Raw genomic sequence first — 26,338 nt, forward strand, 5'->3', positions numbered from 1 at the left:
CTGCTCCGCTCAATGATAAAACTTCCCTCGTCGCTGGTCCCTCCCTCTGCCACACACTCAGAGGCTCTGGTGGGAGCTGCAGGCCAGCCGAGGGGGAGGTTGGGGACTGATGGACTACTTGACTATTTGAGAACAGGGCACCACAAAATCTTGTTGCTAAGCAACACACTCAGACCTTTGTTGCAGCCAAGAAAAATCTTGTGACAAGTTAGGACACAAAACAAAGCCAACTTTAAGCAGTAACTCCTAGTTCCATGGTTCCTCTCTTCTCCAGCAAGCAACAGAACTGCAGATGCCCAGGCCCTCTAGGCACAATTTTGTTTGTTTCTTGAGACAGGGTTTTTCCGTGTAGCCCTGTCTGTCCTGGAACTCACTCTGTATACCAGGCTGGCCCTGAACTCAAAGATCCGCCTGGGACTAAAGGTGTGTGCCACCACTGCCCAGATTCTGAGGCACCATCTTAATTGAGACTGAGCAGTGTACTGGTCTCAGATCCCAAAAATGCTGAGATGATTCCTCTACTATGGTTAATGAAAAGCAAACAATGCTCAACAGTGGTAAGTCAAGACAGCCTTTATTTCCCAGGGAGTAACTTGGGGCTGGTGTGTGTATGTGTGTGTGTGTGTGTGTGTGTGGTGGAGGTATTAAGAAAGAATAGAAGCAGCCGGGTGTACACCTTTAATCCCAGCACTCAGCAAGCAGAGGCAGGTGAAATCTTAGTGAGTTCAAGGCCAGCCTGGTCTACAGAGCCAGTTCCAGGACAACCAGAGTACCACAGAGAAACCCTGTCTCAAAAAGCTAAACAAATCAACAAACAAAAACAGGAAAGAAAAGAAAAGAAAGAAAGAAAGCAAGCTGCCACCTGGCCTTGCTGGAAGTGCCAGGTGGGAAGGGTATGCAGCCATGAAGACACCTGGTTTTCTTGCCAACATTTACACTCCTCCCAGTCACTGGCTGGTTAGTGAATTCAGGAAGACTAGCATTAACAGCCACTACCGCAGATGGGGGACTTAATTACCGTGTCTTAGAGACAAGAAAGCTGGCCCTGAAAGGCTAAATGGCTCACTTGAAATCACAGTTGTAAATGCTTCAGCCAGGAAGCAAACAGAAACTTGATTCGAGGGCCCAGCTCGTGACCAGTGCATGATGCTACCACTGTCAAACTCGTCTTCATCCACCCAGGGCTCACTTGGTAACTACTGAGACCCTGCTGGGTGGAAGTTTCAGCTAATTGGAAAACAAAACACAGGACAACACTTCAACAGACCCTTCCCAATAGGAAATGGGTTTTCTTGAAAAACAAATTCCTGACTCTATTCTCCCAAACACGAAGAAAATGTGCTGCAAAATTAACAGCTAACTAGATGGCTATGGGCACCCCAGTGTCTAGTCTTCCACTGTACAGGGGTCCTCTGAATAGGCTGTGTCATCCTGGTCAGCTCATAGCTTCAGCTTTGCCTGCTTTTCTGGTGAACAATCTTATCAATCAAAGCAGTGACTGACCATTGCCTGGACAGGGGTAGCTGCCTCTTTGGAAAGCACCAGAAGTCCTTCACTGCCCATGAGAAGCTTGGAGAACCGTAACTTGCCATTTGTTAAAGCCCCACTGTCGGCTTCAGTTCATGGGAATTTTATGAGACCACATGGACAAGAGAGACTGCACATGTTAAGTCAGAGAGGAAAGCACATTCTAGAAGCTAGACTTCCCAGGCAGGATATCTGAAGAATCACATCTCCTAGGCACTTCAGTCCTTCACTCAGGGGCAAGGGAGGAAGAGGACAAAGGCCCGAGATGAAGGCTGTCATCTCAGGAAAATGAAATGCCACCCAGGCGCAGGAGCACCTAGGAAAAGCCGAGTGACTACCATAGTGTCTGGCTGTGCCCCCCTGGGGTCAGGTTCAATCCAGCATATGCTAAGGAAACTGGCTTAGTTCTCAGAATGACCTGAGTCCCATTCTCAGCCAGAATGACTCAAACCTTCAGGCTCACTTAGGAAATGCTTGCGGTGGACAGGCTGCCACTCATCAGCCCAGTCACTTAGGCTTCCAGCAACTCAGCATGACTACCCACTCTGTCCCAGTGAAGAGCTGAAGAAGGCTGAACCATGTCTATTCAACTCCTAAGCCGACGCTTACATTTCTGTTAAATACATTGTCAACCAGAGCAAATGGAGACCTCGGTGCACAGACTGGCCACTGAACATGGGTCATCTAACAGTGCCCCTTCCCAGAGACGGCTCTCCCATCACTTATTCCTACCTGTATGCGTGTTCACTTCAAAGTCAGGTTAGCCCACAGTGTGGCTATAGCAGGGCACTAGAGAGACAAGTGTCCTTGCCCTGTTGAGCTGTACTCCATCTTGTTCAGTGTGTATTTCCAGCTTTAGAACAATCTCTGGTAGTGGGTGTAACACAGAGCAGTGTGTGCCAAAGATTCCATCAGTGACAATTCTCAACAGGCCTAACGATTCCCCAAACTGATGCGATGCCATGCCGAGTTTAAACAGCAGTGTCCTGGCTAGCCCAGAAAAGGCCATTATGAAAACTCAGTAAAACCTTAAACACACTCTATTTTAACTGTTGGAGTAAGTAGTTTAAATAGCTTTAGGAATTTACTTTTTTGTAAAAAAACAAAACAAAAAACAAACAAACAAAAAAAAGTGCGACATAGCCACAATCGTACCACAGGCAGCAAATGCTGTGTACATAAGGATTTAAAATTGATTTTTATTTGCAAAATTAAAAAAAACCTAATCAGAGTTGTGGTCAGTCTTCTTTCTCCGTGTCCCTGCCTTTTCTTTGCCATGGTCTGTTCGCTGAGTCTGCCATTCCTTCTGGAGCTGCTTAAGCATGTCTGCAGTGAGGAGTCCTTGCTGCACCAGCCTAGATGCAAGGGGCAGCTCCTTGGCACTGGGGCTGACAGGCTCTTCAGCTTTACTCCCTGAGCTTTTGGTGCCACGTGTCCTTCTTGCTGGGCTCTTTGCAGTTCCTGAGAAACGTGGCTGGTCCTCTCCTAATACGCCCTCCAGATTCAAAAGCTTGTGTGACTCAGAAATTTTAATCAGTTTGGTGATGTTGTGCACACCATCTTGGATAATGGTATCCAGCTCTTTCTGGAGACCTCGAACAAGGCTGGAGTCTGGAAACATATCCAGAAATCGGTAGCTGGGAAAAGAACAATGAGCATTAGAGCAGCAGCTCTGAGCCAAGTGTAACAATGCACAGACATCCTGACAACTGGCATTGTTACATCCTTTTCTATTAGCACAGTGCCTTCGTGCAGCCTTTGTTTCTGCCCAGGTCTGAGGCTGTGTCTGAAGCCCACCTCAGGGGACTTTTTTTTTTCTCCATGAAGCCTTGGTTGTCCTGGAACAAACTCTGTAGATCAGGCTGGCCTCCCAGAGATCCTCCTGACTCTTTCGTTAATCCTGAGTGCTCTGCTCTAGAGCAAAGGTTCTTGAAAATGTCAATACACAAGTTAGCATTGTTGAAATGCAGGACCTGGGCTGTTGAGATGGCTCAGAAGATAGAGGTGATTACTTCACAAACCTGTGACCTGAGTTAGAGCCACAGGGCCCACATAACGTATGGAAGTAAAGAACCAACTCCACACAGTTGGCCTCTGATTGGAACAAAATGCACCCTGGCCTGTGCATCCCCACCCACATCATACAAACCTGTACAAACATGTACACACACACAGAGCAGTATTTTGTTTACTGCAGAGTTTAAGTCTAAATGGAGCTCAAGTCCTTTACTTCAGAACAGTACTCAAGGGATAGCAAAGCTCTCCATCAAGGACCACTCTTTCATAGTGAGGCCCTCATTAGGTTATCTTAGGGACTCCTTTTCAGGAATGAGTATAAACTCAAGCACCTTTATTGAAAATACATAATACATTGCGTATCTCTCTAACGTGAAAGAGGAGAAGCCCACTTACAAAACTTTTACTTTGCCCCATGAGTTAGAAATTGAGAGCATAGAAAAGAAAAGGTTTGTTACCTTAGCCATAGGTAAAGATCAAAGACATCATGGACAGCCTCAAGGTCCATGAGGTCTTTAATATTCTTAGGCGGAAGCAAAGGCCACTTGATGTACCGGCGTAACCATGCAAAGGTCAGGGGCTCATTCCTGCTGTACTGTCTGGCAAACTGAGAGGAAAGAAGAAAGCTTGGTAAAATAACCAGGATCCTCTTAGGTCTGTAATCACAGAGAAAAAGAAGTGTAGCCTGTAAACTGTGGCTGTTTCAAAAGATAGGCTAGCTTCCCTCCTAACTGACACTTTCCTATGTTCTAAAAAATGTATGCTTTGCAATCATTTATTTGACAAGGTCTTACATAGGCCAGGCTGGCCACACAATTTCTATCTAACCAAGAAAGGCCTTGAATTCCTGATTCTCTTGCTTCTACCTTCTGAACATGGCGTTATGGGAGTGTGCCACCAGGTTCAGCTTCAACAGTTTAAAATTAAATGGGGTCATCAAGACTGACCCCTCAGGGAAGGGCCCTTGCTGTTAAGTGTGATGAACTGAGTTTGGTCCCCAGAATCCAACTGGCTTCTCAAAACCACGGTTCCAAGTGGCACCAGAGGCCATCAGCAAGACTGAGCTCCTTATAGTTCAGGACAGATGAGGTACCAGAACAAGAACATTCTCTAGATTTCACACTCAGCACAAGACCTAAACCGCTGATGACTTGCACTCTTCCAGGATCTTCCGTCCTGGCAGAGGATCCTGCGTCACTGAAATTGTTGCTCGAGGAATGGTGTGAACAGGACCAAGACCACAGGAACAAGCTCTAGTCATGTGAGCATTCAGGACCTGAAGACTGCCCCACAACCTGCCCCTTATCCTGGCTTTCCCACCAAGACATACTTGCAGGAAAAGACCTAAACATAGACCTCTAAGACACACTGTTAAGGGAAAGGGAAAAGGCAAATTGCAGAATTATTATTACAACAGTTATAGAAAACCACCCTCAAAACAGAACAGAAATTCCTTCAGGTAGGGACGCAGGTAGGAATCATGTGGAACAACTCTAAGAGTAGGTCTGAGGCTGAGGATGGCAATTTTAACCTATCTGTAATGTGTTAATTTGGCATAACAAGTATTTGCGTACCACTCATATAATTTTACAATGACTGAAAAGGTAAATCCAGAAATACATTTAAATGAACTAGAGCTGATACACAGAATGATGGCCTATGGTGGAAATGGCAGCAAGTCCAGACAGGAACCCTGAGTTTAGTGGCACGACTGGCACCCCAGGATGGAGCACCAGGCATGTTAGAGCTCCTGTGGTTCAGCTCTGCTGCCTTTTCTCCTAGAATCCCGCGCTCTTCACAAGTCACACCACAGCCCAGTGCAAATAGCTAAGAAGAAAAGACACACAGTGCCACTGAACCCTAATCCCTCCAAGCGCTCATTCAACTATGTGTTTCAGCTTACAGTGGCTACCATCCAGGCCCAAATACAAGGCAAAGTTATCTTTCAAAAATGACCAAGTCACTTTATGCTTAAGTTTTCACAAAAAGTGTTTTCTTTTAATGGACAGAGTACTGTCTGGAGAAAAATGGATCAATTTGGAACAACTCAAAAAAGCATAGAGCTAAAGACATACCTGTAACAATGACGAGCAGACAAGAGGCTGTTTCTTACTGATGGGGGCTGTGCAGAACACATACCTCACCCGGAGACTTAGTGGAATATGCTGGATCAACTCTGCAGAGAACTTAAAATCATCCATATTGCAGACAAAATACTGTCCATCAACTTGTGCAAAGTCTACAAAAATATCCTGGGGGAAAAATACACACGAAATTATTCACTGCCTGGATGTGATATCTTCCTACTGGGTTTCAGTAAAGGACTAAAGTCCACAAAGGACGACCCCATTAGTCCCTAGCAGATCTCAGGAGAGCTGTGCTTCTCTGACTGCTCTCTAAAGCTGAGGCATTTCTCCCACCACCTTCCCTAACCTCAATTTCTTTAGAGACAGAGGCTCACTACAGCCCCTGGGCTAGCCTCCAACTCCAGGTCTCCAGCTTCAGTGTCCTGAGAGCTGGGCTTACAGGTGCGCACCAACACACCCAGATTTTGAAAGCTTTCACCAGCAATAAAAATGTCATGTGTGGCAACTGCACACAGGCAGCCTGTCCTCCACTCTTGCCTATGCAGTGAGCCGCTTCTGACACGCCACGTCAACAATTTCAAAAGGAAAAATGAAAAGAGCTTCCACTTACAATGAGATTGGACAGCGTTGTCTCAGGGAGATGGTAGGCGAACATTTCGATCTGCTCAGCAGTTGGGTGAAGACCGGCGGCCTGCAGAGGAAAAGACAAGATCATCGTGAGCTTCGTTTTCCTTCAGTTTTTGAAGGGCAATTTCATTCGAAACGATGTCCTACATTAGGCCAAATTCTTACCAAATGAGTCCCACGCCAAGATTTCAGTAATATAGAGAAAAAGACATGATCATTTTAATCATTTACTGCAATTAAAAAGCTGACGGGATTATTTAATGAAGACGGCAGACTATGTAGCCCGTTGTTATGTTTTAGCCAGATTTTTAGAATATATTAATGATCCAACAGAATACCAAAAATGTCTTCAAGGATGAAACAATTTTCTAAATTGCAATTCTCTCCATTGAATAAAATGGACAAGGCAACTCCATATACTTCAATGTATGGGACAGAACACAAGAAAACATCTACTCTGGACATGAGTATATACTACTGTGCTAAGCAATATCCACGGGTAAGTATGAGGAGGAGAGAGAGGAAATGGTGGGGGAAGAGAGAATCAGAAGAGGCAAACCCTAAAGGTCGGATAAAGTCTAGAAAAGAGGCATACAGGAGAAAAGCAGGGCTAAGCATAAACTACATAGCAGCCACGCAGGAACCTATTACACTCAGGAACAGAAGTCCCATCACCAGCCTCCCCCCCATTTTCTCAGATATACTTCCCTTTACATCATCTTACTGAAAAATGAAATAAGCTACTAAAGTAGGTTTCTCAAAACTTAAAACTATTAAGTTAGCTTGCTTTAAAATGACTCAATTGAGTCCTTGCTTGCTTGCTTGCAACTGTATAGCTCAGTGCTAAGTTTCTTCTCTACTGAAGTTTCTGTCCATTTTCCACTTTACTGACATGAATCTATGTGTACCCACAGCAAGGAAAATCAGGCCAACTAAACCCACTGAATCCGGATCTTTTAGTTGTACACAATCCTCTAAGAGGTATTGATGCCTCTCTAAAACAGTAAAAGAAAGCCTTCTGTTTATTTACTTATGTTGGTGGGATGAGGGGCAAGCAGAGGATCCCTGAAACTGGAGTTACAGGTGGTTAAGGAGCTTCCTAGCATGGTGTTAGGAACCAATCACAGGCGCTTTGCAAAAGCAGTATGACCTCTGAATTGCTGAGCCATCTCTCCAGCCCGAAGGACAGCTTTCCTGTAAAGTCCAGCTGCCCTTTTGCTTCCATGCATTTGAGGCAGGAGCGACTGTCCTGCATGAAGCCGTTGTAGTGACATGCAGGCCTTACCTGTATAGGGTCCACAGGTCTATTCAAAATCTCCTTCAACAAAGCCAAGTCTTTCTGGTACATTGTTGTAACCTCTCCCTCTTTAAATTGGGAGCTGAATCTGCCGGCTCTGCCTGCGATCTGCAGAGCTTGGGAGGTGGTGATCGGCTCTAGCTCCTTCTCTCCCTTTTCATTGATGCTGGGCTTTATAAGGGAGTAAAAAATAATTCTCCTTATGCTCCTGAAATAGAAATAAGAGTGACCCCACAGAGCACACACAGCCCTTTGTCACCTGGATCATCACATGTACTCAGTCCAAATCTCACTTAGGCCTCGTCTAATTTTGCAACTATTCAAAAAAGAAAAAAAAGGGGGGTGGGATGGAGAGATGATGGCTCAGGAGCTAAAAGCACTGGCTGCTCCTCCAGAAGACCCTAGTTCTATTCCCAGCACTCACACAGCAGCTCACAACTATCTTGACCCCAGTGCTGGGGCATATAACAGGCAGACAAGTACTTCTACTTGCATAGAAATACATCAGGAAAATACCCATTCACATAAATAATTTATTATTATTATTATTATTTTTAGACAGGGTCTCTTTACATAGCCCTGGCTTTCCCAGAACTATGTAAAGCAGGCTGACCTCAAACTCAGAGATCCACCTGCGTCTGCCTCCCTGAATGCTGGGATTATAGGTGTGTGCCACCACACCTGGCTAATTTCTTTTTCTTACTGTAAAGAAGGCAGGCACTGTGGCTCACACCTATAACCCTTGCACCAGGAAGTTGAGACAGGGGCAGACTGGGCTACACAAATGAGGCCAACCTTATTGATTCTGGCTGTAATGATGGCTCAGTTTAGAGGCACTGGCTGCTTCTGCAGAGGACTTGAGTTCAGTTTCCAGTACCCACATGGCAGCTCACAATGACCTGTAACTCTAGTTTCAGAGTTCGGGCCCCTCAGTACTGCACACGTGGTACACGTTCATAACATTTGCAGACAAAACACATAAGATTTGAAACAGTTTAAATCCTTTAAAAAAATCAAAACAAACAACAAAGACAAACTGAGTGTTGCTAAGAGCTCCAGGTCAGCGTGGGCTACATGCTAAACCCATGGCAGGGCAATCTAGGCAACCCAGCAAGACTGCCCCAAGCACAACAAGCACAGGCAGTCACCAAGAGCTCCTACGAGTTCTTTGAGTCTGAACAGTCTGGTCACTTTCACTGCCTGGAGAGAATCGTGCCGTACCTAGAGGCACCTGGACACCTGATGACTAAAAACCCAAAATAAAGCCAGGTAACAGCTGGTGCTTGTCTAGTAGGGGAAGCACTCCAAATCCCAGAGCTCTGTGATATTCTTGTTTATTTCCCCAATAAGTATAAAAGATAAAGCTCAAATTTACATTATTAATTCCATCCTAACCAATTAGAAAACTAAAGAAAAAACCAATCCTGCCATCTAACCCACTCTGTATTATAAACAAATGACTTACAAATTAAGTCCCATGCCAATTGCATCTGTGGCTACCAAGATTTTGCATGGATCACTGGGGTCATTAAACTTTCTTGCTTGAGCAAGTTTGGTCCCTGGAAGAAACAGTTCATGTTAATTCCATTTTTTCTCTTACTATGCTTTCTATACACATGTCAACCTAACTGGCAAATATGAGTGTCACAGTAAAGGAAGGCCAGTTATTACCAGGCGGGAGACTGCCGTATATCACAGCAGATTCCATTCCCCGGATTTCAATCTGTCGGCTCACAGAATAAATGTCATTCTTGCTAAAACAGACAATGCAGTCCCCAGGCCGAAGGTTGTCTAAAGACTCCAGTGCATGATTCAGCACGGTAATGGGGGTGAGCCGCTTGTATTTTTGAACCTGCAATAAAGACACACATGGAAAAGTACACACTCAGTCAGCAGCAGGGGGGCCAATTGCTGAAAAGCTTGCAAGGCACTCAACTGGAACTAAAGCTGCTTCAGCAGCTCCTTTCAGGAGCAACACTTAGAAGCACTCATTTGATGCTGGGCTATCTTCAATTCTTGATACTGCTAAATTAATATTATTGTGTTGACATCCTTAAAGAACTTTAATGCACATTTATTTTCAGGACAATATGGCATCTTCAGAAAGATTATTGACTGATATTTCCATTTTATGACAGAGTAAAATAGTCCACTAAAACGTGAGATCAGAGGCCTTCTGTGGTTTGCTGCAGACAGAGCCCAAAGCAGCAACATCCAGGATTTGAGTCTGCAATTTCTCCCATTGCATTCTAGTCCATCTCTCTCAAAGTAGAGCATGAAACTGTAACAGGCCAACCTAAGGCTAATCTTTACCGATAGGTAGACTGGATTTAGAGTCACCATGGACACAGATCTCTGGAAGGCCCACCTTAGATGTGGGTAACAGCAGCTAGGGTTCGGAGAGAACAGAAAACAAAGCTGGCTGATCCAATGTTAGCAGCTCTCAGCTTCTGACCCTGAAACGACGAGCCAAGAGAAGCCTGTCTGCCCTTCCACTTCATCAACTTTGTCTTAGCAATGAAAAAGTAACACATACAACTTTACTACCTTATTAAAGAATTTTAGTAAGGGAAAATAAGAGCAGTTTTTAGAGGAAACCAGTTTCTTACTCCTCTGTTCTGCCAAAAGGATGCAGACTAGACCTGATGACTGGAGAAACACAAAAGGCACCACTGTGGGATAAATAGGCCTGAGAACACATGAACTCAGGCTGGGCTTCAAACTCAACAGTCTGACTTACTTAGTTCTAAAGAGACTTATTCATCCGCTGTGGATGTAGTTCAGTGATAGGGCAAGGATAAGGTTTGATTCCCAGCACCACGAATAAGTAAACCTATCTGGCTCTACACTCCAAAGATTTTTGTGAAAGTGAAAGCTAGAAAGCTGAGTGTGGTAGTTAGAATCCCACCACTCAGGAAGCTGAGGCAGGAGATTGCCACGAATTTTGAGACTGACCTGAGGTACACGGTGAGACCATATCTCAAAAACCAAAACCAAAACCAACGAACCAATGAAACTTACCCGTCCCCCCAAACAAACAAACAAACCACGAATTCTGTGAAATAAAGATTTCCCATGCTTAGAAGACATATGCGTCATGGCTTATCCATCAGAACTTCACATTTTGAAATTCAACCATATATATGAGCCACTCAGCTAAAATAAAGATTTCCTTTTTGCTGAACTGTTTTTAATTTTTCTAAAAAGGAAAAATTACAGGACTGGAGAGGTAGCTCAGTGGTTAAGAGCAATGGCAGCTCTTCCAGAGGACCCTCAATTCCCAGCACCCACATGGCAGCTCACAGCTGTCTGTAACTCCCATTCCAGAGGATCTGACTATCTCACACATGTAGGCAAAACACAAAAATGTACACAAAACAAAAACAAATGACTTATAAAAATGCTTTTTTGGACACATGCAAACAAGGGGTCTGCTTGTGCCAAATTCACACACATGGTTCACTGTGTGCTCGCTCTGAAGCTGAGTGCTGATCTGCAGCCCAGCGCTGACACTGGAGCTCAGCTCTGGGGCGAGCCCGTGAGAACGGAGCCCATGGACCTTACCTCTACCTCCTCCCCAGTTGTGTACAGAAGCTCAGAGACGAGGTCAATAGCAGCAGGCTCTCCGCACAAATGGACTTCCTCGGCACAGAGCCCTGTAAATGCACACAGGGGTTTACACTGCTCTCTTTTCTTTTAATGGCATTCAGACACCATATGCACAGAAAGCTGATGTGAAACAGATCAAGACATTACCAGTGACTGTGAATATGGTAAGACAAACTTTCCCTTTTTCCTTTTGAGGCAGCATCTTTTTTTGTTTTGATTTGCTTTTTGAGACAGGGTTTCTCTGTGTAGCCATGGCGGACTCGCTTTGTAGACCAGGCTAGCCTTGAACTCACAGTGATCTGCCTGCCTCTGCCTCCCTGAGTGCTGGGATTGAAGGCGTGCACCACCATGACCAGACTGAGGCAGAATCTCAAGGTAGCCTGGGCTGGCCCTGAATTTGCTGTGTAGTCCATGATAATCCTCTCAATTCCTTATGGTCCTGCTTCCTCCTCCCATGTGCTGGGACAATGGGCTGTTCCACCATACCTGGTTTATTACATGTGGTTCTGGGAATCACCGACAGCTTCATGCATGGCTTGCTGGAAGTACTCTACAAATGTCCCCAGTTGCAACCTAAGGATTAAGCCCAGGGCCCTCCCATACTGGGAGAGTGCTCTACCACTGGTTGTGTTAACTTTATAATTTTCATTTTTAACTTAACTTTTCCCAAGAAGAGAGGCAGCAGCTGACTGAAACAGTAAGAACACTCACCTAGCAGGGCTCTGGTCCAGGCCCATCCTCTGGCTGGGTCTCGAATCATCTGAATTTCATCTATCACAGCCACTTCATCTTAGAACAAAAGAGTCTCCATAAGCAAGAAAGCCACTTAAGCTCCAACACCAATTTCCCCCTCACCAGCGTCATGACCATTGCTTACTGGGCGCATCTTATCTAGCAGCCCTGGTCTAAGTGGTTTGTTCCTCACACAAACCTATGCAGTTATCTCCATTTGACAGGAAAGTAAACTGAGGTCCACAGAGGTTAGACAGCCATGTGTAGGGATGAGATTCAAATCCAAGCCACACAGCACACAGAGCACTTTCCTGTCTCCATCTATCCCATTGGTTACAACCTCAGACACACCCTACTGACTCGCCTAACAGCAATGACCACACCAGCCTGGAGACAGCCTGATGGGTAATGGAGGGTGATTCCAGAGGACCTGAATCTGATGCACTCTTCTGAACTCTCGGGGCAAACACAACTTAAAATAAATCTTAGCCCAGCATGCTAGCACACATCTTTAATCCCAGCAGTATGGAGGCAGAGGGGCAGGCAGATCTCTATGAGGTTGAGACCAGCCCAATCCACACAGCAAGTTCCAGGACAGCCAAGGATACAACACAAAGAAAGCAACCACCACATCTACACAGTAGCAAAGGAGGAGGAAGAAACTATGTTTCTGGAGTGAGGAGTGGAGAGCCCTTCAGGAGCCAAAAGCATCCCCGAGAGGGCTCTGGGAGCAGCAGGTGCAGTGGATGCCGGGCTGTCTCTGCTCCTGCTTACAGGTGTTAACCCCTTCACCATGGGAAGTCAAGCAGCAGCCCGGCTTCCCTCTAATCCCAAATCCTTCTAACCACGTTACACTGTTTCATTCTCCTCCAACTACCAAGGAATTGAGAGCGTCCAATACTGAAAACCAAATTAAAAATTACTCATCGCATCATGATGAACAGACTAAAAAGCAGGAAGCAGCGACCAGTTTGATTCTGTGTGCTATCTGCATGGTTATACTATATAACTTTTACAATACACTGAAAAATGGAAAACTATTTATTTGAAAAGCTGATTTTAAAAAGAAAAGCAAGCTATTAGTAAAAACCCGTATAATTTTTACTATATTTAACATATTAACCTGAGTGCACACCCTGCTATAACACATAACAAAATCTGAACAGAGAAAGTCAAGAGAAAGTCAAGAAAATATACACCACAGGGTTAATTAAAACTCACTGGGAGACAAGTGGGATATATATATATATGTGTGTGTGTGTGTGTGTGTTCTTTGTTTACTTGCACTTCAGTATTTTCCAAATTGAAGCCAGAAGTTCATTAATGCACTGTATAGAATACAGACTTTTGCTTTCAGCACTGAGGATTGAACCCAGGGCCTTGCATTTGTTAGGCAAGTGCTCTACAACTGAGTTACATTCCCAACCCATGGCCAAATTTAAACAACCTAAATATTTCTTAACAGGGGAATGAAGAATTCTTGTCATTAAAAAAGAATATTATATAACAGTGTAAATGGATCTCAAACACACACACATACACACACACACACACACACACACACACACGTGTATATATGTGTGTATGTAATACAACCAGACTTACAATGTCTCACTATGTAGCCCTGGCTGTCCTGGAACTCAGACACCCACCTGCCTCTGCTCAAGTGCAGGGATTACTGCGCTGGGATTCAATTTCATCCACAACAAAGGACCACAAGCATTCAGAAGCAAGCATGGCAAAGTTAGCTTAGCGCTAAATATTTAGTGTACTATTTTCTTCTAGATTTTTAACTATTCACCATAAAGCCCTATATCCTAAATTTAACTATACTGAAAACCCCCAAGTCCTAGTTTTCTGAACAGCATATACATACAAGGAGTTGTAACACTGCACATCTCCACAGTACAAGAGACATGGGTGGCTTCTTTCCCCTCAGGCGCAACTGTCAGCCGCTCTTCACCTGTCACCAACTCACATGGCACATCCTGGAATGACAAAAAAACAAAAAGAAACAAAAAACAAAACAAAAACAGACTCATCTCTGACTTGAATATGGTAACAAAACGTAGCCTAGGGTTGAAAAGGACTTATTCCATTACTATCAAAATTATTTAAATAGCTGAATAAAATATTACCAATGCTTAAGTTACATATTTCACACACTCACACACACACACACACACACACACACACACACACACACACACACACGCAGAGCTACTTTGTTGTACAACTTAGACAAATCTGGAGAAATGTCCAATCAGAAGAATCCTCAGTAGAAAAATTGTAGCAGTTCCTGTTTCTTGAGACAGAGTCTAATGTAGCCCAGGCTGGCCTCAAATTAACTATGTAACTATGATTTGAGCTTCTGATCCTCCAATTCACAAGTACTGGAATTATAGGCATGCATCAAGGAACCCAGCTAATAGTTCTGGTTTTGGCTTTGTTCTGCAGTAATACACAGTGAAACCAGGGTTTTGCCCAAGCCAGGCAGGTCGTCTACCACTAAGCTTTCTTTCTGCTCTGAAGCTTTTTTTTTTCGTTTTCTTTTTGAGACAGGGTTTTTCTGTGTAGCCTTGGTTGTCCTAGACTATAGAACAGGCAGGCCTCAAACTCAAGAGATCTGTCTGCCTCTGCCTCCCAAGTGCTGGAATTACAGGCATGTGCCACAATGTCCCGCCTGTAGCTTGATTTTTGCTATTATGTGGGTTCGTCTTTCCCCCACGCTTTATCCTTCACACTCTGCCGATTTCACCCCATATCACTAGATAGAGAGGGAGAAGGAGGAATAGCTATCTGTGAATCTAATTTCTGTTTCTTCTTTGCTTGTAGCTGACCTTTGCTACTTTAAGGTTCTTTTTTCCCCTACTCTCTATCCCCCTGGTTCCACCCCTATCACTACAAAGGAGAAAGAAGGATAGAGGAGAGAGACAGAGATCTGAGATCTTATTTCTTTCTTCTTTGAGCACAACTATTATCAAACTGCAACCACTCCCCCTGAATGACCACCAACCACCAACCCTGGTCTCCTGGGGCTCCAGCATTTATATACACCCTCTGACAAATTCCCAGAATTCCAAATGTCACACAATCGCAGAAACTATCCACAGCTCGTAAACCATGCCTCTGCTAGAGCACAGGGCAAATTATAGTCATCTGCCTGTCAGTCAGACAGTGTAAAGCAACCCCATATCCTCATTCCTGGGATTAAAACAAAAACATATATTTATAACATTCCTATGTTTTGTAAAGAAACCAAAATTCCAGAATTCTCACTATACTGCTCTATCTTTCACTTTCTCTCTGTACATTAATGGAGTTAATTAAATGAATGTGAATTGTTTCTATACTTAAGAACACTGTGAGGGAAGCCTGAGAATAAAAAGACGTCTCAGTTTAACTCCCCCAGAAGAAGCAACATAAGGGGTGTGATACACTCATCCATTTTAGCCAGGAATGCAAGGCCCACCAAAATGAAGGATATTATGTGTTCAATCTAAGAAAGTCCAGTCAACAACTAACCTCCAGTATTTAAATAAAGAACTCACAGGAGACAAAGATAGAATGAGGAACTCTGAGATTAGAATGGCCATGCCATGTGAGAACTGAAGATGGGATCCTAGGAGGGACCAGGGACATTGTTACTTGACAACTGACACACACACAAAAATGTACAATTTTATTTTTTACTTATGTGCATGTGTGTGGTACCGGCAGAGGCTGGAAGAGGGTGCTAGATCCCTGGAGCGGGAGTGAGTGACCCTGTGAGCTACCCTACATGGATCCTCTGCAAAAGCAACAAGTACTCTTAACCAGTGATTACTACACCCACTCCAGTGTCGCCAGTGTAGCATATCAATAGATTGTGCTACAGGGCGGGAGACAAGCTTTCTTCAGAAATTCGCTCCCTGGAGATCAGTGGCAGGTCTCCCCGACCACCTAAGTCAAAAAGACGCAGTCTAGGGTCTCTACGCTTTTTTGGTCGCGGTTATGGGGCTGGATTAATGAGTTTTTTGATCTTTCTTTACGATTCCTGAAACAGCACAATTAACTATTCAAGGAAATATATTTTTGATAGATTACCAAAAGCTTTAACAAGAATAGGGTAAGAAAAGTAGTTTTAAGAGAAGTAATGAATTAGTATTAAAGCATTATAAGAATAGTGAAAAAATAATGGGCTCCTTCTTAGGAAAAAATAGCATTAGAAGTACAGCTGGCTCGAGCTTGCCCCCCTTGAGCGTCTTGTTTCTAGGGAAGATCGTAAATCTTTAGCAAGACATATGGGAGGATGGTTAACAAAGGTGTATTTAGATTTTAATACAGAGAAAAATTTTGGCAGGCATCTGACTTAGCTCCTGACTTTCCTCTTCATTGGTTAGCAATAATGAAACTGCAGTTTGAGGTTTCTTTTCCTTTGTTTGCTTTGATCAAAAAGTTCTCAGGTCAAGATTTCTTGTGGGCACTGCTTTATGTTTAACTACATTTTTGAGTTAAAATGTAAACTTTGTATTCTTGGTAAAAATCTAAGTATTCTAGGAAATATGCCAACTTTAAGGTGTTTCCTTATGTAATTACTATAAAATTATTAGCCTGACTTCAGTAAAATTACAGCAGGGTCAAAGCCATCTCGGTGTTGTCTCTGACTGTCATTCGCCTGAAACTGTGCCTTCCTGACATCCAAACCTCTGATTTTGCCGCGGACGCAGGGAGCCTGACTGGGCCGGTCCGTGGCAAGTGATGTCATTTCTTCAGCCCAATAAAACCTGAATTTGATTATGGATTAAGTATTAAATAATAGTAGACTATAAATTAAATATCCTTTCAGATAAATACATGGTAGTTAACAAAGAACAAAACAAAACAAAACAAAACAAAAACTAACCAGGTTTTTGGTCTGAAATATCCCAAATGCATGGAAAAAGCATTATGTATTAAAAAAAAAAAAGTAATCTTTTTAAAATGCAGAATACAAATTATCTAAGCCAAATTGGATAACATCGCAGTATGCTATCCTAAACAATATAAAATGGCGCATTTAGTGAAAGGATGCCTCAAACAAAACGGCCTCAAGTCCAGTTTAAGTGTGGCTCTAGTCCTGAGCAATCGCTCCAGCCCCCAGCATCAGTGTCTGACCCAAGACACTGGCAGCTAAACATCCTGGCAGAGCACTACATAAGCCAAAGAGGAGTTCAGAGCAACTTCCAACTAATTCATGCTTTGTTCCTGAAAAAGCAAACAGATGCTACAAAAGGGGGCGGGGCAAAGCACATGACAGAAGGCTCCACGTCATTTTCTGCAATTCTCGCTACATAAAATATTCAGTAATATTTCACTTCACTTTCTACACTAGGTGTTGCTGTTTTCACTTTTCTTTGATAGTTTTTGTTTGTTTTTTTGAGACAGGGGCTCCCTATGTAGCCTGACCTGCCTCTGGCTTCGAACTCAAGATCCTCCTGCGTTCACATTCCAAGTGCTGGGGTCACGGGCCCCTTTCTCACACTTTCTCTGATCTAAGGATGCAGCATATTGATGGCATGTCAGAGTTTAGCCTCTCTTCCTCCCACTCGTATGTGACACCATCACCTCATACAACTGACAGCTTCAAGGTACACTCAAACAGGCATTTCTGTCCACAGTGAATTACTACGTATTTCTTTCCCCACATCCACCCTCACCCCAAGATGAAAAATTATCAAGGAAATGAGGAAACACTCGGCAGGGTACTGACAGCAGCATTGCTCTTCTCAAAGATCTCGTGCGCCAGCAGCTTCAGAGGGCCGCAGTACACTCCAGATTTCGCTGACAAGTATCTCTGGATTGCATGATAAGTCTTCCCACTGTTGGTGGGGCCCGAGTGAAATATTATCTTCCGTTGTATGGCTCTGGCTTCTGGGTACCTAAAACATGAGTAGGTAAAGAGCTTAAGTCTATTAACCTCATAATCCATTCTAGCAGTCTTTGTAAAACTCAATGAAGGGATGTATAACCACATTAAAATACCAAGATTTCTCAGAATAGCACTTACTGGAGGACAGAAACCTCAGTGAATATTTTGAATATCTCAACTGTTACTAAAAATGGATTTAAACTGTCATCAGTCCCACAGATATGTTTACATCACTCCCACTGCTCCGAACCCAAAGACCCCTGTTGTTATAATGTTCTTTTGAAATGTATACACCTTACCCTTGTTCATTCAAATGCTGATTTCTCTCCCCTACTCTCTGGTTTCAATCCGGACAGTGCATTGTGATACTTACTCTAGGCATCCTGTCTCAACTTTGTGTAAACATGCCAAAATAAAGCAACTAGCCACAATGTTGAGCAACAGAAAGGAAGCAGGAAGAGAGGGAGGAGCCAGAGGACAGGAAGGTGGGAGGCAGAGAAGGAGAGAAGGGCAGAGGCTGGGAGAACATATGCAAGAGGAGAGATCTTGGAACGACATGGAGAGATGGACTGGCCCTAATATGTCAGTAAGAGCAAGTATAATGTGGGAAATCTAAATGTTAGGAAACTACGAGGGCTTGGAGGTTTAGGATGGAGTAAATATTGCCCAGTATTGTGTTCTAGGTTAATTAAATAAATCATAGTCCCTGTGTGGTGATTTGGTTATACAGCTGTTTAGGATTAACAGCAAGCTTTACCATAAGATATATCAATAGTAAATATTAATCACCACCCACAACAGACCCCAAAGCAAATACTGAAGGCTTTGTAATTTCAGTGTTTATAAATACAGCGACTGAGCCTCTGCCCCTGGCCACATGGACTGACTGGTAAGGATAGGTGCCCTACTACAGAACTAGGCAAAATATTGCATCAGCTCATTGGGACAGAGGCAAAGGCGGTGAGGACTAATCTTCTGAAGGAAGGAAGCACAGCAGATGGTCCTTATTGAATCCCAGCAGGACACAGGGAGGTCTAACCCAAGAGGAAAGCAGTAATTGTCCTGAACAAGCAGGAGAGCAGACTTAGAGCTGCTGAAGTTGCTGAAATTAAAAAAAAAATTTTAAAGACAGGGTTTCATGTAGCTTAGGTTAGCCTCCAACCTGCTATACAGCAAAGATCTATCTATCTATCTATCTATCTATCTATCTATCTATCTATCTATCTATCTATCTACTTATCCTTCTATCGATCCATCCATCTATCCATTTTTCTTTTTTTTCCCCCTAGAGACAGGGTCTCTTTATGTAGCCCTAGATTACATGGAACTATGTAGAACAAGCTGGCCTCAAACAGAGATTCTCCTTCCTCTGTCTCCTGATTGCTAGGACTAACGTTGTACACCATTATAACCAGAAACTTTGAATTGTTAACTTCTCTGCCTCGCAAATGCTAAGATTGCAGGCATGCTCCACCATGCCTGGTCTTATGCAACGCTGGGGATCAAATCCAAAGCTTTGTCTCTGCTTGAGAGTGCAGTCTGAATTTGAAAGGCAGAATGTTAAAGGGCAGAAAAGGTGAAGAGAGTGGGAGTCTTGATGTCTGGGGGTTTGTGGGGTTCTGGCCAAGGGCTAAGGTGAGAACTGGCAGGGCCCAGAGAGCAGCCCACCAGTTTGGAGCAGAGTGTCCCAAAGGTGTCATAGCTAAGAGCTAAGAGATAGTGCAGTTCCAGCCACAGGGAAAGAACTACTAATATTCAGGTAGTCAGCTAACCTATCAAGAAAACCTTGCAAAAGAAACCTCATCAGAAATCAGTGTTAAGGGGCTGGAGAGATGGCTCAGAGGTTAAGAGGATTTACTTCTCTTCCAGAGGACCCAGGTTCAAGTCCCATCACCCACGTGGCAGCTCAAAACTGTCTGTAACTCCTGTTCCAGGGGATCTGACACTCTCACATATGTATCTCTATACATGCAGTCAAAAACCAATGTACATAAAACAAAAATAAATACATTTAAAAAGAAAAAAGAATTCAGACTTAAGAAAACCTCAACCATCAGATGAAAGGAACACACCAGTGAAGTGTCTGACTGAATAATTCCTTGGCTATTTTATTTTGTTTTTAGGAAAAACAAAATTGGACTCTATAGTTGTTTTTTTTTTTTTTTTAATCTAGTATAAAATAAAAGCACCAACATTAGTCTCCCCAAATTCAGAAATTCCCTATCAGTAAATATAAGAACTAACCAGTTGGGTGGTATCCTCAAGTCACTGATTTTACGTAGATCATCCTTGCATTCCAATACAGGAAATATCTGTTTGGCATGTCTCAAGAAAAATGGAAATAAGTCGTCCACATGAGCTGTAAAATAACACGGTGCATTAGCATGCTTGCTCTGAATGATACTCCGAGTTCTGACCCCCAGTGCTATGGAAACCACTTCTTTTGACTGAGGTGCGCTGGACACTGCAGAGCTACAGACAAGTCCTGAGCAAGAGGCCCCGTCTTTCTCTGGGACCCCACTCTCTATTCCTTCCTTCTCTAAACTTCACTCACATTTCTGGCAAAACAAGAAACTAGCTGACAACTACCAACTACCCCAGTGTGAACATGCAAAGGTTAACACAGTGAGGAATTACACTAAGGAGCCTGGGTATACATTACAGACATGAACTTCTTTTTGTGAAATGTTTGGGTAGGGAGGCTGTCAGGGCTTGAACCCAGAAATTTGAATACACGAAGCCCATGATCAAACCCTAAGTCAGCGCAATGACATTTTTTGTTTAATTTCAGAGACCACAGAGAACCAAGTAAGTTTTGTCCACACCTTAGTGTCTCTGAGAGAAAAGTGGAGTATGTCCCATTTGGCTATGTATGAGGTTCTTCTCCCACGGTGTCAGGCACAAGCTAAAGGTCTAAGGGTCAAACACATTTAATGCTATAATTAAGATGAAGATACTCATGGAAATCAAACAATAATTTAATTTCCTACTTTGTTTTGTTTTGAGACAGGGCCACACTATAGGGCAGACTGACCTGGAACTCAAAGAAATTCTGCCTCAGCCTCAGGAGGGATAGGACTAAGTGACCCACGATAACTAATGTTTTGTTTTTTGTTTAGGATAAGAACTTTGTGAAGGAGAAGGAAGCCAATGGCAGTAGAAACAGATGAAAGGCACCAGGCATTAATTCTATTTGGCACAACAATTCCATCCATGGTGCTCATCTATGTTAACAGAGCGCAGATAACGATGGGCAAAGACAGTCTACGCTTGACTTACTAAGTAATGGAGGAGTGTGATGTAAAGGCACAGTGACTTATTTGGAGAGTACTTATTTATTGCCAGAACCTATTCTAAAACAACAAAGCCCAGATAGAGAAATAAACACTAAGTCTGGGAAAGCACACCCATTAATTCTTAAGAGTCTCAGGGCTTGAGAGAAGGCTCAGGGCACGTGAGCGCTCATTGTGCAAGCATGTGGACCCGAGTTCAGATCCCAGTACACAGTTAAAAAGTGGGGTGAGGCTACCAGTACATCATTAACTGCAGCTTTGGAAGGGGAAGAGGCAGGGAGACAGGAGGATCACTGGGGCTTGGGGCTTACTGAACTTGCAGCCCAGCTCTAGGGTCAATGAGATCCAGTGATAAAGCAGGATCCTGCTGTTTCCTCTAGCCTCTGCATGCACACCCAAAGGAACACACAGGAGCACATACAAAATATGCACACACACATCACACAAAATCAATCCTTTAAAAAATCCTCACAGCAGGCTGGAACAATGTCTCAATGGTTAAGAGCACTGGTTGGTTTTCCAGAAGACCCAGGTTTGATTCAAAGCACCCACATGGCAACTCACAACCGTCCACGGAACAGGCACCACATCCATGTGGTGCACAGATACATAAAGTAAACATAATTTTTAAAAAATCCTCCCGCAGGCCAATGACATGCTTCAACAAGGAAAAGCACCAGCATATAATCCCTGGAACCTACAGCTGGAAGCAGAGAACAGACTCCCAAAAGTTGTCCTCTGACCTCCAAATGAGTATCATGCACACAGGATTCTCTTCTCTTCTACACCTCCTCCCCTGCAACTCTATCTCCTACACACACACACACACACACACACACACACACACAAATTAAAGACTTCTGTAAGCACTTGCCTGCACTGAAGCAGATGTCATTCAAGACAATGTGAATGTCCACATCCAGAGAATGAGATTGCATAATGTAATTTCTAAAGCTTATGAAAGCTTGGTGGAAGAGGCGAGCTGTAGAAAACACAAAATCAAAACACACAAGACCTGGGTTTACTTCCACTCTTGTTGTTAAAATAGATATACCCAGCAGAGCAAATGCCAATTGCCTGTCAACGTTTTGGTAGCACAGCTGGTTTTTCACAAGCTAGGGTAAAACTGAAACTAAACACAACACCAAGGCAGGCTTAACTTGCAGTTCCTGCACTGTGGACTTGGGACTGCAGGCGAGCTTGAGGGTCCTCAGAAGGAAAGGAGAGAGACTTTTCTGCAGACTGCAACTATGGAGTATAACTACATATAACAAAGTAAAATGCAACAACTCTATAAAGATATTATTGGCAGAGCTGTAGGGATGGCTCAGTGGTTAACAACACTGGCCGTTCTACACAGAAACCAGGCTGGATTCTCAGCACCCACATGGTGGCTCACAACCATCTCTAACTCCAATTCCAGGACATCTAATACCCTCGTCCATGGGCACTGCACAAAAGCAGTATATAGACATGCATGCAGGCAAAATACTCATAAATCTAAAATGATAAGGATAATTAAAAATAAAATTTTCAAAACTTGTTGGTCTTACCATCAAGTCCAGAGTCAGCACTCAGTTTTTGAATTTCTTGCCTCTTATAAAACCTGTCTAAAATCTTCTTTACTTCATCTAAAAGAGAGATACAAAAGTTTAACATCTGTTTACCAATTTAGACAAATCTACAAAAAGCAGAAGGAATCTGAAGTCACAACACCAAAGGCAGCAGCCTCAGGAATGCCACAAGAACATTAAGCTTTGAGCTGATCCTTCCTGCTGAGTTAATGTTAGAGGGCGGGAAGAAAAACATAGTAGGAAAACAATGCAACAGCCCTGCTATACTGCAGGCACACAAGCAGAGGACCAATTCCACACGGCAGCCTCTACCCTTCACTCATGCAAAACTCCAGAGTCCTCCCGCCAGGAGAGAAAGATGTACTTCACTGCAGCAGCAGTGTCAGCCATGGTGGCCCCAACAGTAACTGACAATCTCCAGTCTGAGAACAGCCTGGGCTTATTTTGAGAAGGGAAACAGTAGAGGGGGAGAAAGGGAAAAGGAGTACTATTTTGTTGATTAGTTTATTATACAGTTCTGGGCAATGAATCTAGGGTGGCATATGTTTGGCAATTACTCTATCCTGGGGCTATAACCTCAAAGTCATAAACAAACAAACAAACAAAAACCAAACCAAACCAAAAGTCTAAAAGTCTTTTACTTTGAGACGGGATCTCTTCAAGTTGCCCTACCTGGTTTTGAACTCATTCGGGAGTCCAGGCTGGCATTGAACTTGCCATCCCTCTGCCTCAGACTCCAAATATGAAGTCTATACTTTAAGGCCACACAAAGAAGCCCCGGTTTTTCGTATTGAAGTCAGCTGCCTAAAGGTTGTTCCTGGACAGCTTGTGCCAAGACCTATGGTGTTCCTTCAATCGCTCAAGAATGCATTTGGTTGGAAGAAACCTTTCACTCTCCTAATCATATACAGAGGTAAAAATCAACCATATAATCTGAAGACCCCTCTCACTGAAAACATTTACATGCTTGTCAAACTCACCCAAATCTAGTTTGGTAGGACAAAACCCACTGCTAGCCACCAGTAATATCTTTTTTTATTTTTAGTATATATTTTTTAAATCTCTGGAACCTTTGGCAAGGACACTTTTATCAACTTCAATCTTGTATTTACATTCAGGCCTGCCCCGTGGAGAGTAAACTTATTGAGAAATCACGATCAGTGAACCGTTGTTTAGGCAACCAGATGGAATTTTAACATTGTTAGGCATCCTAGTCCAGTCAATGCAAAGAATCCTGAAAAGTCCTCACTGTCTAATCTCACCACTTAAGGACAAAATTCTCTCGAAACCATCTCGATCCAACAGTTAGGGTTTAATCACTCAGAAGAGAGATGGGAAGGGTCAATGTCTCTATGGAGGGGGTTAAGAATGAATTAGTCCCGGGGGCCGAAGGCTCCAGAAAGTAACAGACATTGCACTTGGCAGGCTCCGGCCGCAGGTCCTGCTGCATCGCCAGGACACTCCAGCACTCACTCTTGTCCAGAGGCCTAGTGAGCTCGGCGCCCACGTCGCCGTCAGCGCTGGGACCCAGGGGCTTCACTGTCAGCGGCACGAACAAGGACGTGTTCGGGGCTTTGGAGCCACCAGAGGCAGAAGAGGAGGCGGCCAGGCAGGGAGCTCGTCCTAGAGCCCTGGGGAACGGTCCCACGAGGGCGCGAAGGGCGGAGGAGGCGGCCGTCTGGGGCCCAGCCCCGCGCCCCGCCGGGAGCCGAGCCCACAGCAGGGCACACCGAGGCAAGGACATCGAGACAGCGGCTCTGCAGGAGCCGGCGGGGGGGAGAACCCCGCCGACTGGGCGCCGAACAGTGACGTAAGCGCCGGCGCCCGCGGAAGGAAAGGACCCAGCGTGACCGCAGGGCTGTTCCCGCACGCGCCTGACGGAAAGGAGATGGTAGGGTTGGAAGCTCGCTCTAATTCAGGGCACAATGAGCTCTATAGGATACACTGTCGGAAACGGGCTTCCATCCTCTCATTCATTCTGCCGCAGTTGGAATCATCGTTCTTCAAAGAAGGGAAAATAATCAGGCATCTTTACGGAGGCTACAGATGAGCCAAGGGAACCTAGCTAGCTTCATCACGTGACCAAACTGGCCACCATGGTGAGTCAAGTGTCCTGCAGCATGTGGCTTAAAGTCTATTAAAGTGCAAGAAGATGTTGTCCTTAGATGACGAATTATTGTCCTTAGTTTCCTAGTAGGATAACGTTGGAGGACATAGCTTGACCTGTTATGTATCAAAACGGGTTGCAAGGTAATTGGTTTTACGACAGTAAATAAAGACCTTGTATTACACGTGTGCAAGTACACGTGCTTCTCTCCTCCGTGTTGGGGCTCGATGCAGGGACCAGGAGCATGCTAGGTATGTGCTCCACCACTGAGCTACAGGACGTTACGTTCAGAAACAGGGAGGAAAGACTGAGGAGCACAAGGCAGGGTCTGGATGGACTGCATCTCCAGGGTAGGGTGACGGACAATTCTTAACCCAAGAAGGATGTTTAAGGCGGACCACCCATGTACTAGGCAGGAGTTGGTCCCAGTGATGATTGCTGCGTCTGATGTGTGGGCTACTTTTCTCCTACAAAGGATAAATTGGCCTTGCCGTCAGAATAAAGATCTTTACTTTGCAACACTGCTCCCTCCCAGGGTACCTTGATGTAAAGTTGACGACTGTTTTCTCCTGAGACTGAAACATTAAATTCAAAACATGTGGTCAGATGGTTCTTTATACTCCTACATGCCTGTATTACTATTTATTAACTTTAAGTCACATGTCATATAATAAGTAACATTTTGTGTCAAATAAGATTGTAGACACTGTTTGCTAGGTGCTTTTGATTTACAAAGTGATGTTAGGGATTTAAGGCGAGGTCCTTTACACTCCTGATCTGTTTTGGTGATAATGAGACCTAGTGAATAATGCAAGTATTTATTACTGTAATGGGCTAAGAGCAAGTCAAGCTAGTGACTTCAAGACTATAATGAGATTCCTGCGGACTTAAAAGCAAACAAAAGGCACAGAGAACTGTTAAGTAAAGTCTAGTTCAAAGACAAATGTACATGAAATGGTAGAGAAGTCAGGATGCCCTTATTAGATCAAGATTGATTAAGGGGACTTGGAAATCAAAGGGCAGCCTAACAGATTGCGTTTTATTAGAACACTGGAGGGCAGCTTTCTCTATTGGAGGCTGCTTCACACCCCCAAGGTGTATGTGTGTGTGGGGACTTGAGGGTTTTATAGGGCAGAAAAGGAAACTATTGGGGTAGAAATTCCATCTGCAGATCTGTGAGCTTCAGTGGGATCATAAATTCTAACGGGGGTACTTATAAGTATCTTGACTTCCTTGTAAGGAGTGTCTCAGCTCCAAATTGCCTGCCAATGTCATAAATGTGTCAAATTTCCTGTCTGGAGTTTCTCACCTTGCCTGAAGCTTTTAGGTCATTAACTGTTCATCCATGGCCTCCCCATAAACCTGACCCCTGTATCTCGTCCTCTTCAAAACCACCTCTTGCTTGACAGAACAAAGGGTTCCTCCTTCCTTACAGGCAAATGATGCTTTTGCTCTATAACTCTTAGTTAAGGGCTGAGAGTTCTTTGTGCAAAAAGCCTGCTCTCAGTTGCCACCTTACATAAAAGACTTACTTGGCCTTATATTCATGGTGGTGCATAAATTACACATGTGGGCATCT

General features: G+C 43.9%; 1 protein-coding gene across 3 annotated transcripts; it reads right to left on the minus strand.

The window, feature by feature from the left end:
• Positions 1–2,706: 2,706 nt before the first annotated feature.
• On the minus strand, positions 2,707–24,456 carry LOC110565124 (ATP-dependent RNA helicase SUPV3L1, mitochondrial). 3 transcript variants are annotated; one of them, XM_060369465.1, is made up of 15 exons: positions 24,126–24,456; positions 22,632–22,709; positions 21,953–22,060; positions 20,030–20,144; positions 17,627–17,795; positions 13,772–13,883; positions 11,875–11,952; positions 11,119–11,210; positions 9,226–9,406; positions 9,020–9,113; positions 7,543–7,762; positions 6,241–6,321; positions 5,619–5,795; positions 4,002–4,150; positions 2,707–3,164 (listed from the first exon to the last, which is right to left on the minus strand). In XM_060369465.1, the coding sequence occupies exons 1-15, from the start codon at positions 24,394–24,396 to the stop codon at positions 2,750–2,752; spliced, it is 2,340 nt and encodes a 779-aa protein (XP_060225448.1). In that variant the 5' UTR covers positions 24,397–24,456; the 3' UTR covers positions 2,707–2,749. The 3 variants fall into 3 exon arrangements, with proteins under 3 accessions (XP_060225448.1, XP_060225449.1, XP_060225450.1); XM_060369466.1 differs by lacking the exons at positions 20,030–20,144; positions 21,953–22,060; positions 22,632–22,709 and having other exon boundaries at positions 24,126–24,260; XM_060369467.1 differs by lacking the exons at positions 20,030–20,144; positions 21,953–22,060; positions 22,632–22,709; positions 24,126–24,456 and adding an exon at positions 20,611–20,682.
• Between the last annotated feature and the right edge of the window lie 1,882 nt (positions 24,457–26,338).

This window comes from Meriones unguiculatus, chromosome 16, assembly GCF_030254825.1.
Source record: "Meriones unguiculatus strain TT.TT164.6M chromosome 16, Bangor_MerUng_6.1, whole genome shotgun sequence".
NCBI lineage: Eukaryota > Metazoa > Chordata > Mammalia > Rodentia > Muridae > Meriones > Meriones unguiculatus.

Coding starts and splice junctions, on each gene's coding strand:
- LOC110565124 (XM_060369465.1), bottom strand. CDS start 24,396: ATGTCCTTGCCTCGGTGTGCCCTGCTGTGGGCTCGGCTCCCGGCGGGG. Junction 22,061..22,631: donor TGCTGACTCTGGACTTGATG/GTAAGACCAACA, acceptor TGTTTTCTACAG/CTCGCCTCTTCCACCAAGCT. Junction 9,407..11,118: donor CAACTGGGGAGGAGGTAGAG/GTAAGGTCCATG, acceptor TCTTTATTGCAG/GTTCAAAAATACAAGCGGCT.